The sequence below is a fragment of the Oryctolagus cuniculus genome, chromosome 11 (genome assembly GCF_964237555.1).
Source record: "Oryctolagus cuniculus chromosome 11, mOryCun1.1, whole genome shotgun sequence".
In the NCBI taxonomy this organism is placed as follows: Eukaryota; Metazoa; Chordata; class Mammalia; order Lagomorpha; family Leporidae; genus Oryctolagus; species Oryctolagus cuniculus.
Window position 1 is genome coordinate 27,587,315 of NC_091442.1, and position 18,720 is coordinate 27,606,034.

Below are 18,720 nucleotides of genomic sequence, written 5' to 3' on the forward strand. Positions count from 1 at the left end.
CTGATGGCCAGCTCAGAGACCCTCCAAATAGCAGAGGGCCTTGTGCTCCCTTCCAACCTGGTGCTGGCCCCCTTCCACCAGATGCCCTAGCAGCCTGGCCGGACCTGCACTCCCCAGGGCACGGGAGCTTTCTCCGCGGGAAAGAGGCTGCGTCTGCCCCCCCCCTCCCCCCACCATTCCCTGACTTTTCTGGAGCCCAGGCCTCCAGGTCCTCCCTGCCCGGGCCTTCCCCTCCCTGATTCTGCCCTCCTGGACCCAGAGCACCTGCTCAGAAGGAACCCACCTCCCGGGAAGGGGCCCGGACCGGCCCCCTCTCCCTTCCTGCCCCTCTCCTCCCTCTCCTGCGCCTCTCTTCCAGGCGGCACTGGAGTCCTTCCTACTCACACGCTATTTTTGTACCATCATCTCTCTCTCTCCTCTCCCCTTCCCCCTACCCTCACTTACTTCCTGCTTTTTCTCCACCTCGGCCGGGCTCCGAAAGACTCAGGTCCCCCGGCCCACCCCCACCCTCATCCCCAAGTGGGGTCTTCAGCTTTGGGGCACAGGGGCAGGGCCGCCTGGGCAGGGCGAGACCGCAAACACGTCCCCGGCCCCGCCACTGCCCCCTCCACCGCCGCCTGCAGTCTCTCGCCAGCGGGAAGCCGGGACCCACCGTGGCCGGAGTCCGGAGCAGGGGCGGGCGGTTGCAACTTCCCCAGTCCACCTTAAGAGGACCATGTAGCCAGCTCGCGGCGCAGACCTTAGGAAAACAAGTTTGCGCAAAGTGCAGCCCGGGCTCGGCCTCCGGGCAGCCTCCAGCTGCGCCTCCCGGCCTTCCAGCTCCGCGCGCGGCGGAGGTACAGGCTGGTGGGAGTGGGAGGCGCTCCGAGGCGGGCGCTCCGGGGCGGGGGGCGAGCGCGCGGGCTTCCCCCCTGGCCCGCATCGGCGGCTGCTCGTGCGGTCCCGAGCCCCGCGGGCTGCGCCGGGGGCTGCAGCCGTGCCCCGCGCGGGGGTGTTGGGGCCCCCTGCGCGGCGCGGCGCGGCGCGGGGGCCGCCGCTGCCTTCCCGGGCCGGGCTCGCGGCGCGCAGCCCTCGCTCCCTCCCCTGGGGCGCGCCGCTGGCGGGGGCGCGGGCGGGCGATCGCAGAGAAGGTGCCGGCGGGGCCGGAGCCCCGCAGCCTGGCGGGGCGGGAGGGAGGCGGGGAGCGCGGGCGGGAGGGGGCCGGGCTGCCGGGAGGGCGGGGGCAGCGGCCGGGACTGCGGGCCGGGAGCGAGCTAGCCGCCGGCGCCGCGAGGAGCCCGGGCGGGGCGGGTGGGCCGTGGCGGGGGCGGCCCCGCGCGGCGGGTTCGGCCGCTGCCCCGCGCCCTGCGCTCGCGTCCTCTCTCCCGCGCTGTCTGTCTCGCTCTGCGCCGCCCCGCGCGCTCTCCCTCGCTCGCTCGCTCGCTCGCTCGCTTTCTCCCCCTCTCGCGCCTCTCTCTGTCTCTGGCTCTCTGCCTGGCTCCCTTGGGTCTGCTTCTCGCTCCTGCCGCTCTCCCTGGCCGTTCCTGCCTTCGCTTCTGGCGCTCTCGGGGTCTCTGCCCCTCCCCGTCTGCCGAGCTTTCCTGGGGGGCGGAGGGGTGGCTCCTCCGAAAACCGTGGCGGCGCCGGGGGCTCCTAAGCCGCTCCGGGCGCCCGTTCCGGGGAAAGGGGGGGGAGCCCGGCCGGGCGGGGAGAGGAGGGGGGGGAGCCTTAGTCATTTCCCCGCTCCAGCCTGCGCCCGCCCGAGCGCGCACTCACGGCCGCTCTCCCTCCTCGCTCCGCAGCCGCGGCCCATGGAGCCCGCCGGCCCGGCCCCCGGCCGCCTCGGGCCGCTGCTCTGCCTGCTGCTCGCCGCGTCCTGCGCCGGGTCAGGTAAGCACTCCCCAGCTCCCCTCGGCTGCCTTCCGCGAACTGCGGGCTCAGGCCTCCCAGACTGCCGCTGGGAGCCACTCGGCTAAGATCGGGCATTACTAGGGGGAGAGATGCCTGTAACCCAGGGATACAGGTGCGGAAACTGAGGCCCAGAGAGGGCCAGCGACTTGCCCAAGGTCACACAGCCAAGGATGGACCCCAAGGATAGAGCTGTCCCCGGCAGCGTCCCTCTCTGTGGGCTGTGCCAGTGTGGCACAGCGCTGGGCACCGGGACACGGGGATGAGTTGGTTCACCCCAGCCCTGCCCAGCTGCTATGGGAGCAGGCATCCGGGGCTCCCCAGAAGACCCTCTCCCTCTGCATGTTTGACTTCAGGCTGGGAGAGAGGGGTGGGGGGCGAGGTTCCCGGTGCCGCCTGGAATGGAACAGAAACAGGCTGTTGCAATGGGGGAAGAGTGCGCTCTCCCTCTGGTGCTCAGAGTCAAGTGGTGTTTGTGTGTGCACGGGGAGGGAGGCCCGGGCGAGCTGCTGCCATCAACAGATCCCAGGGAAGACGCAGCCGACTGTCCCTGTGGTTGCCAGAGCTGCTGGCTGGCTGGTCTCCCCCCACCAAGCTGTCCCCCTCCCCCCTCCTTCCTTAGGAGGCTTCCAGGCAGCCTCCCTGCAGCGCAGGTGCTCCGAGGGGCTGTTACCTGTGGCTCTGAGCACGCCTTTTTGTTGGCCTACATCATACACCTGGCCGGCCCCCGCAGGCCAGCTCTGAAGGCTACTGTGTGTGTTCGCCAAGGGGTGAGGTCACCATTCAGAAGTCCTGCTTCTTAAAAGGGTTTCGCCAAACCGCGGGGCTCCTGGGAGGGTGTGGGATGGAGGGGCAAGGACTGGTGTTAAATTAACCAGGGCCGGGGCCCGGGAAGGGGGGAGAGGAGAAGGGGGATCTTGTTTTTCTGCCTCTCGGAGCTGGGATATAGGCAGAGGGGTCCTTGTACCTCCCACCCTTGAGGAGGGAGTTAAAGAGGAGCTCAGTGCCCACCCCCACCCCACTCTTGGCTTTGCTGGGAGATGGTAACCATCTGATAGCAGTGAGAAGGAGAACTAGCAAAGAGTGGGTGGAAGGAGAAGTGGGGGTGGACAGCGGGCCTACCCTGCAGTTTCCCATGAACTCAGAATCCACACGCTCCCCCCTGCCCCGCCCCCAGCCCATCCCAGCCTTTGCAGTTACACTTGGGCCCTTGTCTGGCAGAAGGAAGCCCTGATAAATTCCATGTCTCTCTGGTGAGTGACATCTCGGATCTGTTCCTTCCTGCCAGCGCCGGCCATTAGCACCCTGCAAAAGTCCAAGTTCCTGCCCTGCCAGCCTTCCTGGCTTGGAATCGCAGGAGTGGCTCTCACAAGGGCTTGATTTTTCCGGAAGCCAGGCACCGGGGGACACAAGTTCATTTCTGCATGTCTGCATCTGGGACCCTCTGGTTCCACCCCAGGCAGATGACCAGTGACACTGGTGAGCGAGCGTTCAGCCCGGCAGCCTGCCTCTCCCGGGGCTCCAATTGGGGACGCCGACACCTTGCTTTCAAGCCGCTCTCTCCCTTTTGCCTATAAAAACAATCTATAAAATGGTAAAGATTGGGCCATAAAACTTCCGTTCCAATCCATTCAGCATCAATAGCCTGAAAAAGTGGGAGCGGCAGAGGGGCCCAGATTAACTTTGAGATAGATAAATCTTAGGAGGTGAGGATGAGTTGCGTGGATGAGGGTGACACGGGAGGGCTGGGCTGTGGCTGTCACCGCTCCAGCCTCCCAGCATCCTTCAGTGTGGGTTCCCCGGGGGTCCTGGTCCCTGCCTTTGGCCCCAGGCATGGAATTCACTTATGTGGATGGAGGGATGGGACTGTACTCAGGGCCTGGAATTTACCACAGAGCAGAAGAGAGAGCCGAGAGAAGGGCAGGGTGGTGGAAGAGGGAAGTTGTCCTATTTCCTAAGAAGATGGATTTGTTCAAGTAGGAAACTCAAATGTCAGGCTTTGGAAGGTGGCCGTGGATTGACGGACTCCCAGCGTCTCAGGCAACGCTGTCAGCCTTGGGGGGGGGGGGGTGTCACGTGACTGCTGTGCCTTCACATGACCACCGTTGGGGGGAGAGCTGGTCATGTGGATGTTCTGGGTTGGGGAAGGCAGGGGAAGAAGTTTCTAAAGATTGCCTTCAGCGCAAATGCTGCCAAAGGGAAATTCTAAAAAGACACTGGTGAAGTCACCACCCCATGTTCGCGGAGCGAGCGCGAGGCCTGTTTCCTAACACAGATGCACTGTGCGGGGGGGTGGGGGGCCGGGGCTCGGGGACACCTGGGCCTGGGCAGCCTGTTGAGGTGGCCACGGGGCCTGCCCCTGCACCTGCCGACGTTCGGGGCGCTTGGCCTCACCCTGGCCCGGGACCTCTGGGTGACCTCCCAGTTGCTGCCTTCCCTCTGGCCTGGAGAAAGCCAAGGCCAGCTGGGGATGAGGTTCAGGGGGCGGCATAGCTCCTAGCTGGAGCCGTGCCCTTCAGTGGGGGCGGTGTGCTGCCCGCTCCTCTGGACTTTCCTAAGTGGTGGTGGTAATCTCACTTCCTCTTTCATAAGAAGAGCGAGGGGAAGGGGGGCCGTGGCTCTGCCAGGCTCAGGCTGCCGCGAGTCCCTTTAGACTGTCATGTTCTCTGGGTATTTCTGGCTCTTCTTGTGCCTTTACCAACCTTACTCGGGGTCATGGATGTATGAAGTCCTGGTGTGACCCAGGCATGGGGAGAAGGGAGGTGAACCTGTGCCCCGGGGCCGTGGGCTGGATGTGCAGAGTCTCGTTCATCAGCCTTGCAGGAGTCAGCTCTTCGCCCCATTTTGCAGATGAGGAAATGGGGGTGGGAACTGACCCCAGGGACTTTGAACACAGGCCTTCCTGCCTGGGAGGCGGGGGGAGCCGGGGGGAGCCGGGAGGGAAGTGGAGCGGCTGAACCAGGACGGCTGGGGCCGAGCTGTAGGAGTTGAAAGGAACTCCCTCCTGGCTCACGTGGAGGGTTGTGCAAAGCTCCCACTCTGGGCAGAAGTCTCCGGCTGACTCACAGGCGCGTCCCGGAAAGCCTGCTGAGGGTGGAAACACTGACAGCCCTTCGGCCCTCACAGCCGATGCCGCCTGGGAGCGCTGTGGCTGAGAGCCCCCCATCTGGGCTGCCGGGCTCTGGGGCCCCCAGAGCTGGAATATTCCTCCGTGCGTCTTCCTGGTGCCCTTTGCGACAGATGGAGAGGGGGTGTGGGAGAGGAAGGCAGTCTAAAAGCGTTGTACGGATCCCACACGTACTCGCTCGCTGCTTCCAATGGCTCCGTGCGACAGGTTATTTTCTTATTTGGAGTCTTGGACTGATGGAAGGGGCCCCCTCCCTCCCTGCCTTTTTGCATGCGCTCTGGTTTCTGGCTTGTCAACACAGCTACGTCATGTCGCTCCCCAGCTCGAGACTGGTGAGCCGTTGGCCCAAGTTTTCTCTAAAAAACAAAAAAGCTGCAGCAGGGCCTGCGCGCATTCCCCAGCCCCCGGCTTGCTTCTGCTCCGGGTTTCCCAACAAGCCAGCCCGTGGAGATGCTGCAGGATAACCCGGCTTGCCACCAGCTGACCGAGGCAGTGCTGGCTGGCCAAGAGCCCTGGCACCCCCGGGTCACCCACCCCACGCTGGGCCACGTTTGCACCAGCTCCCCCCCCCACCCCCCCGCAGCATCTGAGCACCAGGCCGCGTGTGGCTTGGGCGGCACCCATTCACGTGCAGCCTGGCTCAGGCTGAGAAAGGCTCCGTGCCCTCAGTTAAACCCTCATCTCTGCTCTGTGGCCTGTGCCACGCCTGCCGTCCCAGGTGCCCTTCGCTGTCCCTCCCCGCCTGCCTGCGTCCACACTCTGCTCATCCTTTGGGGTTCAACCTCTGTGCCTCCTGCTCCAGGGGAGTTCCTCTTTCTCTGAAACCTCCCCCAGGACTTTATCTGCCGCCAGCTGGGGTTCCTCGTTACTTCCTCTTGGTTTCGTCCCCATACGCAGATGGGGTCAGCTCTCCTATCTGATTCTGCGACTTTAGTGACTCCCGGGGCTCTCCACGGAGAGGCTGGAGACCCTGGGTGTCCATCCCAGCCCCACTTCCTCCTTGGACAATTTACTGCTCTTGTCTGTAAGTCAGAGATGACATGACTGGCTGCGTTTCAAGGGTGACGTCAAAGCATGCATGTGTGCTGCTCGAAGCCGTGCCTAGTAGGTTGTAAGCGCTCAGCACGTACTAGCCAGTGTGGTGATCATCCTTGTTTTGCTCTGTTTTGATTTCTTCATGATATTGAGGCTGGCTTCCGTGAAGCGTCTGGCACGGCTCCTTGCACATGGTGGGTACTCATGAAACCATGGGAGCTGTGCCGTGGGTGCCTGTCTTTCAGCTTGGGGTTTTGCCCTGTAGCTTTTATGCTACTGGGGGCTGGACGAGTCGGGCAAACCCAGGCTGGAGTGATTTAATTGCCTGTCTCTGGCAGCGAGCGCTGTGGGTGCAGCCTGCCTCTAGGTGTCTCCTTCTGGATGCAAGGATCTGGGATTGTGGATTCTCCAGCCTGGCCAGCTCGAGGGTTTTGTAAGAACCTTCTGTCTCCTCCAGCGCCTCATTGTGCAGCCCAGAAAACTGGAGCCACAGAGAGAAAGGGACTGGCGGAGCTCACGCAGCCGCTCCGTGGCAAGGCCTGCGGGGGACACCGAGCCTCCTGGGGCCTAGGCCAAGGCTTGTTACAACTGGGCGGTGCTGGAATATTCCACCGTCAAAGGCTGGAATCCGGCAGGATCCCAAATTCTGTAGGAACTAGAAAGCACTAATAGGAACCGTTGTTTCCAGCCACTTCCACAGCTCAGCACTTTGGTGTGTGTGACCCCGGGGGTCTCTGCAGCTGCTGTGGGCACTGTGCACAGTCATCATCCGTCCCATTGGCTGGTGACGAAGCTGGGGCTCAGAGACATGAGGCAGGCTGTCCAGTGTTGCACAGTAAGCATCAGAGTGCTTGACCACCCAGATCCTTGGGTTGGTAACTGTGATGTCATGCCTTTGCTTTGCCTGATGGGTAGGGAAACTGAGGCCAATGGGTGCTGGCGTCCCGCTGCCTTGGGGCCCCTCTCGTATGTCTGCCGATTGGCTGGTGCATCTTGTCGGGAGCCACGGCAGCAGGTGTTCCCAAGATGCGTGTCGGACCCCCTGCTGGAGGAGGAAGCCTCTGTTTTCCCAGCTGAAGCTGCTTTCCTGGTAGCATCGGGCCGGGGCTGGGGCCAGTCTTCTCATGGAGCCTCTGCAAGATGGATTTCCCCTGCCAGGGGCCTGGCCAGGCCTTGGGTCCAGGAAGAGGCAAAACAGCAAAGCTGGAAGTTGGAGGGGCTACAGAGTGAGTCCTTTGTGTCTGTGAGATTTCCTGGTGCATCCGTTTGGGGGCGCAGGGTGTTAGATGCTGCGATCAGATCTGGATGGGGGGTGGGCGGGAGGAAGCGAAGGGCCTCGCAGCCAGATAGCGCAGTTGGAGTGGGTGGGTGGCGAGGCGAGGGCCACCTCTGCTTCCCGGGGGCCTGCCGGCGTCCTGCAGAGCTGGGAGGCCGAGGAAGAAGGCGGTAGTCAGTGCGGAGTGCTCGGCGCACACGTGGTCTCTCTTCCTCATCTGTTTCTTTGGGGGAGATTTCAGACATATGCACGATGAGAACGAGTGATGTAATGCACCCAGCTTCCACCCTGGCCGTCTCTGCACTGACGCAGTCCCGCCCGCCCCTCACGTGGCCGGCTGGATGCTGCCCTGCGAAGGCCGGGCCTCGCTTCCCCGCACGTCTCTGATGCACGTCCCTTCCTGTGCACCGCTCTGTGGTCCTCACAGCGAGCCCCAGTGCATGGGGCTTCATCCCCATTTTACAGACCGGGAAACTGAGACCCCTTCCCCCCTCCCCCCCCCGACCCCTGCCAAGTCGGGCTCCTCTCCAGGCCGCTCAGCCAGGATCCAAACCTCGGTTTGTGCTTAGCCACTTGCTGGCCTTATTAGGGACATTCAGTGGTGGATATGCACTCAACAAATACCCGAGAGGAGGTACTGTTTGTTGAGTGTGGTTCTTGGTGCTTGGGGAAACAACCATGAACGAGACACAGAGACACCTGCTCTCTTGGGGCTGGCATTCAGCTGAGGAAGCAAAACAGACCCAAGTAAACATACCAGCATGATGTCAGACGGAGACAGCACCAGGAAGAGAAGCCGAACAGGACAAGGGGAAAGAACCGGGCCCCTCCGAGGAGCAGAGGCCTGAATAAGACGGAGGGAGCAGCCGTGGGAGCCGCAGGCTGAGAGCTGGCCTTGCGAGGGAACAAGTGTTGGGGGTGGGGGTGGAGGGCCTGGAGGCGGACCGCCCTTGCTGTGTCCAGCATGGCTGGAGTGAGCCGAGGCAGGACCGCACCCGGGAGGATCCAGTTCACCGAGCATTTCAGGCTGTGTGAGAGGGTCGCTATGTCCTATCTTAGATAATTTGCAGCACAGTTCTGCGAAATGGGAACTATCGCTGTACCCATTGGACAGATGTAGAAACTGAGACTCGGAGGTAAAGTGACTTGCCCAAGGACACACAGCCTTTAGGTACAGGGCTAAGAGTTGAGCCCACGCCCCTCGTCACTGCTTTCTTGCTTCCACCCCCCCCCCCCACTTCCCTTGCAGCACAGGTAGCAACTCAAGTCATCCTGGAGTTCGCTCCAAACCTTTCAGAGGGCACCAGTGAGCAAAGGTGTCCTTAGCTGGTGGCAACTCCTGGACACATCTGGCCATCTTCACCACCTGCCCCTTCCTCCGTGGACCTCAGCCTTCGTCGCCTTCTTTCTGCTCCTGCTCTGCACCAGCTGCTCTCCCACCACAGGGCCCTTGCACCTGCTGCCCTCACCCCGGAAGCACTCCCCTGGCCTTGGTACCCTCACCTCCTCTGACGCCTTGCCCAGCCCCCTGTGATCCTCTGTCGCTGTGGTGCACTGTGCATTCCCCAGCACACCTCTCTGTTTCATTCTTTCTCTCCCCACCAGGATGTAAGCTACATGAGAAGAGGGACTGTGTCTCGGCTGTGCACTGCTGCCCTCCCCCCAGGCCCTGGCACCCTGTAGGTGGGAGAACACCTGTTAGCTGAGGGGAAGAACAAGCTGGGTATGGAAGTCTCCCTTTAGGAGAGGAGTCTTGGAGCCGTGAGGTCACACAGGCAGTGACCCTTGACCGAAAGCGGAGTCTGAGCCCTGGCTGTCACACATCCTGCCACAGGGCCCCGACCATACCATAGGTCCCTGCTCATGGTGCTAACGCATCAGGAAGCATGACCATTGCAGTGCCTAATGGGGCCAGGGTTGGCCAGGAAACCCCAGAATTCACACTTTGAAATCTGCCTGCCCTACCGCAGACGCCTTGTTAGAATACGCGGGGACTGCGGCCGGTGGAGTCTGACGCCCCACATGCCACACACTCTCGGCCATGGCTCGGGGCCGTCTTCCCCTAAGGGGTCACCGTGGCACCAGGTGGTCTGGTGGGGATGGGATGGGGGGCTTCAGATAGATGGAGGTGCAGGCTGAGGCCCGTGGTTGTACCTCGCTGAGCCTGGGTCTGGTCCCCTGAGGAACGACGGTGGAGACAATCCTGTCTGCTGGGTCCCGGCGGAGATTCAGGGAGGTGCGCTCTGGGCAGGGTCAGCGTTGCTATTCCCGTGACGGCTGTGTTGTTACGAGGAGTGGAAGGAGCCTCTGCTGCATCACTGATTGGCCAGGAGGCCTGAAACCTGCTACTCTGCCTCTTCTGTGCCGTGAGGCTCCACGTGGGTGCCATGCTGCAGGTCCCCCCCCCCCGACCCTGATCTCCAGCCCCAGTGCCTATCTCGCCCTCCGTCTTAATGAGCCGCCAGACCCCATCCCGGCTGGAGGGGCAGTGGAGAGGGCCCCAGCCCTGAGTCTGACTCCAGCACGCTGCACAGACTGGCCTCGTGCTCTGGAGCAGGTGTCTTGCTCCCTCTGAGCCTCAGTTTCTCCATCTGCAAACAGAAGTACAGCTGCATTTTCCTCCCTGTTGAAGGTGCCTGGTAAGATGCCAAAGGGCCGTGGAAAGCAGCACGGAGCCATGTAAGAGGAACCTGAGGATAGCGTGGGCTTGGGGAGGACTCCCGGCCGCAGCCTGCCTGCTGTGGGCAGCAGAGCTCCGAGACCTGGGCAGACGTCATTTCATAGATGTGTGTCGCTTTGAAGGGGGCCTTGACCTCGGCTGGGAAACCGTGCATGCGCCCTTGGCAGCCTAAGAATGCAGAAGTCTGAGCTGAAGGGAACCCCGTGCCAGGGAGCGTGCATGTGACTTCCGGCTGCCACTTACCTGCCTCCCTGGGTCATAGCTTCTGCCCCACGGGTCAGGCATGGCGACAGCAGCGGCCACCTGGCTGGGCTCTCGTGAGGGTTAAGCAGAAGCTCCTCCTTGTCCAGTCTGATCTGTGTAGTGTGGTCAGCAGCACCAGGGCCTGTGTCAGAGGTCCCTCTGGGGCAGCCTGGGGTTTGAAGGATGCCACCTGGGTTCTCAGCCCCTCAGGCCTCACTTTCAGCCTCAGTTTCTCCCACTGCAAAATGGGACAGTGGGAAGAAGGTCCTTAGGTTGTCAAGGCACCCATCCCCATGGATGGTGGTGGTTGTGTACTCTGCATGCTCTCAGCCTGTTCCCATTCCCCAAAGTCTGAATACAAAGGGGCTGCGGGGTGCCTGCCTTCGCAGCTCTTTCCCTGCCACTTTGCTGAGACAGGACCCTGCCACAGCATACTCCGTGGCCATCAGGCACTGCTAAACCCCTACAAAGGTTCCTGGAGGCCTGTGGCCCACCCTGGCCTCCTTGCCTTGGTGCCAGCGGTGTTGCCAGCCAGCTCATGGGAAGGTCTGGTGCAAGACCTTAATTCAGAGCCAGTTCTGCCGCAGAGAGAACCTTAGCGTCTGAGGCTTGAGGACATAATCCCCTGTTGCCCATGTCACCTGTGAACGCTGGGCTGCCAGCTCCACTCCTGACACGCTCAGCCCACGTGTTGTTAGTAGGATCTGCACATTATTCCCATTCCACAGATGGGAACAGGAGGGCCTGGGGGGTGAAAACATCTGGGGTTGCATGGGTAGCAGACTTGGAATCCAAACCAAAGCACACCATCAACAAATATCAAGCAGTTGGCCATCCCTGGGGCCTGCCCGATTCCCTGCTCTCAAAGGACGTGTGTCATTCTAGGATAGGGAGATGGGCACTGAAACTTTAGTGAGGACATGTGCACTGCGTTGTGGGTGATATGGAGAAAAATAAACCGAGCAAGGGGCATCGAGAGGGGTGGGAAGGCCTTGCAGACAGGCCTGGAGGCGGCGAGGGCACCAGATGCCCAGGGGATGAGAGTGGTGGGCAGCGGCCGCAGCACGTGCAAAGGCCCTGCTGTGAGTGGAAAACTCTGGCACAGTTGAGTAAGAGCCAGGCTGTAGGGCCCTAGGGCTACTGGAGGGATTCTGGGTCTCCCTGTGAGTGCAGCAGGGGCCCTGAGAAGGTTTTGAACAAGGGGAGCTGTCCTGACTAAGGTTTTCAAGACTGCTCTGGGCTCCACAGAGGTGAGGTAGAGGCAGGAGGCCAGCTTGGGGGCCGCGATGAGAACCCAGGTGAGAGAGGGTGGGAAGGGGAGGCCGAGGTCTGGCCATATGCTGGAAGCCGGACTTGGCAGGATTGTCTCATAGAGGAGGAGGAGGACAGGAAATGCACAGGTCCCAGTGCAGCTCTTCTAACCATGCGCCTCTGCCCTGGGGAGGGGGCAGGTCCCCTGGTTAAGGCAAGGCAACAGTGAAGGCTTGGAGAAGAGTGACTGCCAGATCGCACCACCGAGGACGAGACACTGGCTGTCCAAGTGTCCTGAGGCACGGAGGGGGGGCCCCCCTAGGGATTGTGCCTCCTGTGAGGATGGGGCACTGTGCCCAGTTTGCACAGTGGAGGCGGCCAGGGGAGCGTCCCACTGGTTCTGGGGCCACGTACCTCTCTATTCGTGCCGACTTCAGTGCAGTGGCCGTTTCTACCCAAGCACTGAGGTTGATTCCACCCGAGGGACATACCCAGTGGCACCCACAGAATGCCCAACTGATGGCCTGCTTTTCCATGGGCACTGAAACCAAGAGTTCTAGGTTAGACCGGCCTCAGGCTGGCCTCCCAGCAGTGTTCTTAGCCAACAGGCCCATCAGAACCCGATCCTCGTCCCCAGATTGTGCAGGGCCCTGGTCTCGCCTCTGCATCTTCGTCCTTATTGCTTTCTCCTCCTGGACTGCCTTCCTTCTCCCTGCCTCTAGCCCAGGGCTTGCCACCTCCAGGAAGTCTTCTTGGATCCTACTCCTCTTTCAAGACCCAAGCCTCCTCTCATAACACTGATCACCCAGTGCGTGGTCACTGCCCATGTCCAGGACTGCCTCACAGATGAAGCAGTTCTCAAGGGCAGGGGCCCAGGGTACCCGGACGGTGCTCAGGGAGAAATCAGTCCCACTCAGCCAGTGCCGTCAGAGCCCTGAGCTGCCTCATTGGGAGCTACAGAGTCCACGGCCATCCACTGGGGCAGCCCCTGGGTGAATCCAGCTCCTGGAACCTTCTGGATCCATGCGTGGGTCATGGGCTCTGGTGGGGCAGTCCTGGGCCGGCCCCTTTGCTGGTGTGCCCCATGCTTAGCACGCGATAAGCAGGTGCTCCAGAAAGGTTAGAGCCCCTTCTCTGAGTCAGGGGCTACACAGGGCCTGGTTTGCCAGGAGCCAGCGACAGACCTGAGGGAACTGTCTTTCCCACCCTCCTCCTCTCACCACTGTGTGCATGGGGACCCATGTGTGTGGAGCCTCACTGTGCCAGGCACGCTTACAGGTGCACCCATGGCCCCACATACCTTTCTGCTCTTGGTGGGCACACCTTGGCACTCACATGCACGAGTATACCACACCATCACACCCCCCCCAGCAGCACACCTCTACGCACGCACACGCATGTGCACACATTCACGTGCATGCCACCCCTGCAGTCACCCTCCCACAAGCAAGTTCACACACACCCACTCACTCACACCCTGCCAGGCATCTGTCCCCATTCCCACGCACTCCCAGTCCTCCCAACTTAGACGCTCCCCCCACCCAACCCCGCAGAGTCCACACCCTGCACGCGCTCTGGCACACCCACCCCTGTGCTGCAGTCACACGTGCTCCTGCACACACACACATCGCCCCAGGTATACAGGTGTGCAAGGCTGGAGCCGTGCACACTGATGTGCCTATGCACGCACGCTCACCTGCCCCTTCGGGCTCAGGTGTGGACTTCCCTGCCTGCGCAGCGCCCATGTCCCTGCGTCTTCTGGTCACTCCTGCGCTACACCCCGTGTGTGCACTGCTTCGCCACTGTAGCACTTACGTGTTCCTGCGGCCTTTTGCACACTCCCACTTGTCACACTCTTGCCCACGACCATTAAAACATGACCAGATGAAAGCAGAGGTGGCACGTGATCGGGGTGGGGGGCGGCGCAAGTGTCGGTGGTGGTCAGGTAAAGGGGTGCTGTCCTGTCACTCCAGGCTTCTGGGAGTCCAGAGCCCTTCCCGAGCCTTGCAGACCTCAGGGCTCCTGCTGCCGGGAGATAAACAAACTCCCCAGCAAGTGGCAGTTAGCACCCACCTGGGCCCAGCTGGCTGGCGGGACGTGTCTGGGCCAGCTCGGCTCTCCCCAGCCCCATGAGGCTAGAGTCTGGAGACCTCATCCAGGGTTTGCAGTGGCCTTTTTTCATTAGGAAATAATCTGTGCTTAACTTTTCACTTCTTAGGAAAGCTGTTTTCACCTTTTCTTAATCTCAAAGCCACATATGAACAGTGTGGACTTTAAAAAAAAAAAAGATTTATTTCATTATTTGAAAGGCAGAGTTGCAGAGAGAGAGACAGAGTAAGAGAGATCTTCAGTCTGCTGATTCACTCCCCAGTGGCTGCAACGGCTGGGACTGGACCATGTGGAAGCCAGGAGCCTGGAACTCCATCTGGGTCTCCCACGTGGGTGGCAGGGGCCCAAGCACTTGGGCCATTCTCTGCTGCTTTTCCAGGCACATTAGCATGGAGCTGGATTGGAAGTGAAGCAGCTGGGACTTGAACGGTGCCTCTATGGGATGCTGGTATCTCAGGGGGCGGCTTAACCCTCTGTATCACAATGCTGGCCCCTGAATGCTGTCTTTTGAAAATTCAAGTCCATCCTCTGAGCCCCACAGTCCATTCTCAGCTGCCATCTTGCTGCATCTCTGGGTGGCATTTCACACAGGCGGTCGAGCCCTCCTTGACCAACTGGAGAAAGGCAAAGGGGAAGGGGTACTGGGGGCAGCCGGTCATATGGATGGCAGAAGCTGGGGTCGGAGACGCTGGCAGGAGCTGCCTGTCTGAGGGCAGATTGGGGCTGGTTATAAATGCAGTCGTTTGAGTGATTTCCTCCAAGTCTGTCTTCCCTATTCATGTGCAGGCACTGTGCAGTTCCTTGCCCAGGGCCTGGGCACACAGGGAGCCAGGAACGTATCCCTGCCCATCCCTGTGTTGTGGGCTCCCGGGTCCTGTGGTGCTGAGCTCCTCCAGCAACAAGCTTCCCTTAGACAATGCATTCACGTGTTCTGTTTCATTACTTGCAGTTTTTCCAAAAGCAATCGATATTCACTGCAAAAAAAAAAATGCTTCAATGATGTAATGAGCACACATGCCCGCCCCAGTTCCGTTGCTGGGCTGTGACACGTCACGACTCTGTGGCATCTACCTTCTCATTCCAGACCCTTTCCTTGTCCTGTAGTGAGCAAGGACTTACTGAGCGTGTGTTCGGGCCCAAGCATGGTGTCAGGAGCTAGGGGAAGCAGTGAACAGGCAGATTCCTCATGCCAGCAGTAAGCACAGGCATAACATACATGCTGTGTGGACACTTTTTTTTTTTTTTTTTTTGGCAGGCAGAGTGGACAGTGAGAGAGAGAGACAGAGAGAAAGGTCTTCCTTTGCCGTTGGTTCACCCTCCAATGGCCGCCGTGGCTGGCGTGCTGTGGCCGGCGCACCTGCACTGACACTTTTTAAACCCAATGAGATACTGTAAAGACGCTTTCATGTTCATGCAGTTTCTTTTTTTTAAAAGATTTATTTATTTATTTGAAAGTCAGAGTTACACAGAGAGAGGAGAGGCAGAGAGAGAAAGAGAGAGAGAGAGAAAGGTCTTCTATCCGATGGTTCACTCCCCAATTGGCTGCAATGGCCAGAGCTGCACCAATCCGAAACCAGGAGCCAGAGCTTCTTCCGGGTCTCCCACATGGGTGCAGGGGCCCAAGGACTTGGGCCATCTTCTACTGCTGTCCCAGGCCATAGCCGAGAGCTGGATCAGAAGCGGAGCAGCTGGGTCTCGAACCAGCGCCCATATGGGATGCCAGCACTGCAGGCGGTGGCTTAACCTGCTATACCACAGTGCCGGCCCCCATGCAGTTTCGAATATCTTAAAATACCCAACGCGAAGGGAAAAACCCCACTAAGTTTCTCGGTTCATTGCCCGAAGAGACTCAGAGGCTGTAGCTTTGCATGGAGTCTTGCAGTTGCTCATGTAGTTTTATTTTATAGTCACTCGTACTGAAGGAGTTTTTCCCCCTCTCACAAGTAACGCCAACAGAAAACAAGTAAAAGCAAAATCCCATGGTACGTTTACCACCTGAAGTTAATCACTGCTAATCCTTGATGTGGTTTTCTTTGGAAACTGCAAGTTTGGGATCAGGCTGAATCTGGCCCTTGCCGACCAGCTCTGGTCTTGCAGCACATCTCCCTCGCCATTCTGCCCTGTCATCTTGAGACCTCAGGCATAGTCTTCCTCCCCAGGGCCCAGCATTGTCCAGCGGTGGACATCACGGCTGTGGACTTGGCCATCATGCAGATTCACCACGATGGGACCAACCGTCTCCTTCCCTTGTGTGTCAGGATATTTCCAGTTTTTCATTTTTATAAGCACATTTCAGTTTGTAAAACGGAGTGTTTGCACACATCCCTGGTGATCTAAAGGTGTGATTCTACATTGTTTTGATTCACTTAAGTTTTAAGTACCGTACATGAAAATGTTGATTGCAATGATCCTTGATGGTATTATACAAGATTATTATTTTGTTTCTATACTTTTATGTTTCCTCTAAGTGCTTTGCGATGAACAGCTTTTATTTACATCACCAAGATATTATTTTAAATTATGCTGTGAAGAATTTCCATATTAGCCACAGTCTTCCTGGTAGCAACTTTGTATGGCTGCCTGTCATTCCAGGCAGGGAATAGGCCATAACTCACTTAACCATCTCCTATCCTTGGGCATCTGGGTTTTCCCTAGCGTTTTCAAAATCATTGTGCAGGAAACCATACCGTGTCTGGGGTTCTGGCCTTGTGGAGTAACCCAAGAAAGGCAGGCAAACCCACACCTGTGGCCTCACCTGCCCAGCAGCTTCCCACTCCCCGTGGGAAAGCCCGTCCAGCCACCCTCCACTCTGGGAGGTGCTCTTGTCCCTTGAACAGTCGCTCCCCTGCCAGGAGGGCGCCAGAGAACAGGAAATAGTCTTGTCAGCGGTGCTAGCCCGATGACCCCAGATCCGGACCACAGGAGTGATTTTTAACGAGCTCGGTTCCCAGAACAGAACCTGCAGAGAAAAAAGAAAAGAAAGCAAGCAAGGGAAAAAAAAAAACTCTCTGCTGGAAAAAAAAACATACCAAGATTAAAATAATATTTGGCACTTACGTCGCACTTTTAAAATTCTTCAAACGCTTTATAAACACTAGCTAATTAATTAAGCCACCTAAATCTGGCTGCAGTTGGTGGAGAGAGCCTGAGAGGAGCTGAACGGAGCATGGGGAGGGAGGGCTGTGGGGGGCGGGGGAGCAGCCCTACCCAATTCCAGATTTTATTGTCGCCCGCCCAGGGTGTGATTACAGCCCCGGCCTGCTCTGACGTGCCGCACGCCGCCTTCTGCAGCCCCGCGTGCACGCTGCTCCCTCCCTGACTGCTGACTCACAGCCCGGTGCGGTGTTATTGATAAGGATAATAATAACTGAGCCAGGCTCCAGGCCTGCACCAGCTCCCGGATGTGCCAATATTAGCTCCATTTAACAGATGAAGAAAGCGGCTCAGAGAGGGGATTTGCCCAGGGTCACAGAGCAAATAAAATCCCTTCTTCTTTCACTGATTAATGCATCCATTCAACATCTATTTCTTGAAGACCCAGTGTGTGCCAGACACTATTCTAGGCAGGAGGTGGGACCCAGCCCTTTGTGGATCCTTGGTCCCCGGAAGGGCACGGAGGGGGCTGTGAGAAGCCGGAGAAAATCAGATACACAAAGAATATAGCTATGTCCTAGTAATGGGATTAGGGAGCAACTTTAAAAAAAAATTTATAAAACAGCAACAGAACGAAGTAGACAGACAGACAAAGAGAGAGAGAGAGAGAGAGAGAGAGAGAGAGAGAGAGAGATCTTTCATTTGTTGGTTCATTCCCCAAATGGCCACATAGCCAGATCTGGGCAAAGCCAAAGCCAACAGTCTGGAACTCCATCCTGGTCTCCCACGTGAATGGCAGGGGCCCAAATACTTGGGTCATCTGCTACCTTCCCAAGAAGTGTTAGCAGGGAGCTGGACTGGAGGTGGAGCAACCAGGACTCAGAGCCTGGGATGCCAGTGTTACAAACAGTGGCTTAATCCCCTGTGCCACAATGCCAGCCCCTAGGGACCCGCCTTTAACCAGCACCTGTGCGGCAGGTGCTTATGTATGGTTATGTCAGAGTCCTCAAGACTGCTGAGGCGCATGCAGGTACCGCACTCTGGATGACGGCAGGGAGGCCCAGGGAATGGGAGTGCTCATCTGGCTAAGGGGAGCTCGTACTCTTGCCCAGGCCTGCTGGCCCCAGCAAGTGGCATTTCCAGTTCATCCGATCTGTCCTGCTCAAGTGCAGAGCCCCTGGGAGCGTTGCTGGCTTAATGCTGTTGGCAGCTGCTGCTGCTGCCTCTGATGTCCCTGGGTGGCTGCCTGCTCCTCTCACCCACTGGGCCACCAGCCCCACCCCTCTTGGGCTGGCTGACACCGCTGAGCCACTGCTCTCTGTGGAGCTGGGGTTTCTTCCCTGGTCCCTGCTGAGAATTGCACAATATTCAGGTTTGTTCTTAGAGACTCCCTTCATCTGCCAGGGGAACCCAGCCTGGAGAGTGAGCCCTGGCCGTGGGGAGGGGAAGAGGCAGGCCACCAGGTGGTGGACAAGGAACCTGTCCAGAGGCCCTGAGCTTGCCCACAGTGTGGGCAGTCTGAGTGATGGGCCTCCCTTCCTTTGGGTACTCTTTCCTGGCATGAGGGATGGTGCCAGTCTGCCAGCTGGTGAGCAGACTCTTGGGTATCTCTCTCTCCTGCCCGGCTAGAGCCAGAGAGGGATGCACAGGGCATCTGTGCAACTCTGCCCTGATGCCAGACCAGGGTGACCCGGGGAGGGCAGGACAAGGGCACTTGGGGGCGGTCAGTGGAGAGCCCAGATGGGGACTGGGATCACTTGTCCCCCTGCATACCAGGCTGCGGCTCCGTCTTTTCTTCCTTCTCCCTGACTCTGTCTCCCTCTTTAACTGTGTTCCTCTGTCTCTGTCTCTGACTATGCCTCCATATCTGTGGGAAGGTGTCGTTTGGCCGAGAGTTGGCGTTTGTGCCATCATTATTCCCTAAACAGTGCTGTGTGACAGCTACTTACACGGCATTGACGTTGTATGAAGTATTCCAGGCATGTGCTGCGTAACGATGGTAGGGGGCATGCGGCCCAG

General features: G+C 59.1%; 1 protein-coding gene across 7 annotated transcripts in view; it reads left to right on the top strand.

Annotated features, from left to right (window-relative positions):
- The first annotated feature begins 493 nt into the window (after positions 1-493).
- Positions 494-18,720, top strand: part of LOC100351485 (tyrosine-protein phosphatase non-receptor type substrate 1) — a 41,821-nt gene continuing 23,594 nt past the window's right edge. The window contains exons 1-2 of one of the 7 annotated variants that reach the window (XM_070051999.1): positions 494-836; positions 1,782-1,869. In XM_070051999.1, the coding sequence (XP_069908100.1) occupies positions 1,791-1,869 (79 nt within the window). In that variant the 5' untranslated portion in view covers positions 494-836; positions 1,782-1,790. Of the gene's footprint in view, positions 837-1,241; positions 1,870-18,720 lie in introns of those variants that run through there. The other 6 variants (XM_070052000.1, XM_070051996.1, XM_051845170.2 and 3 more) reach the window with 6 other exon arrangements.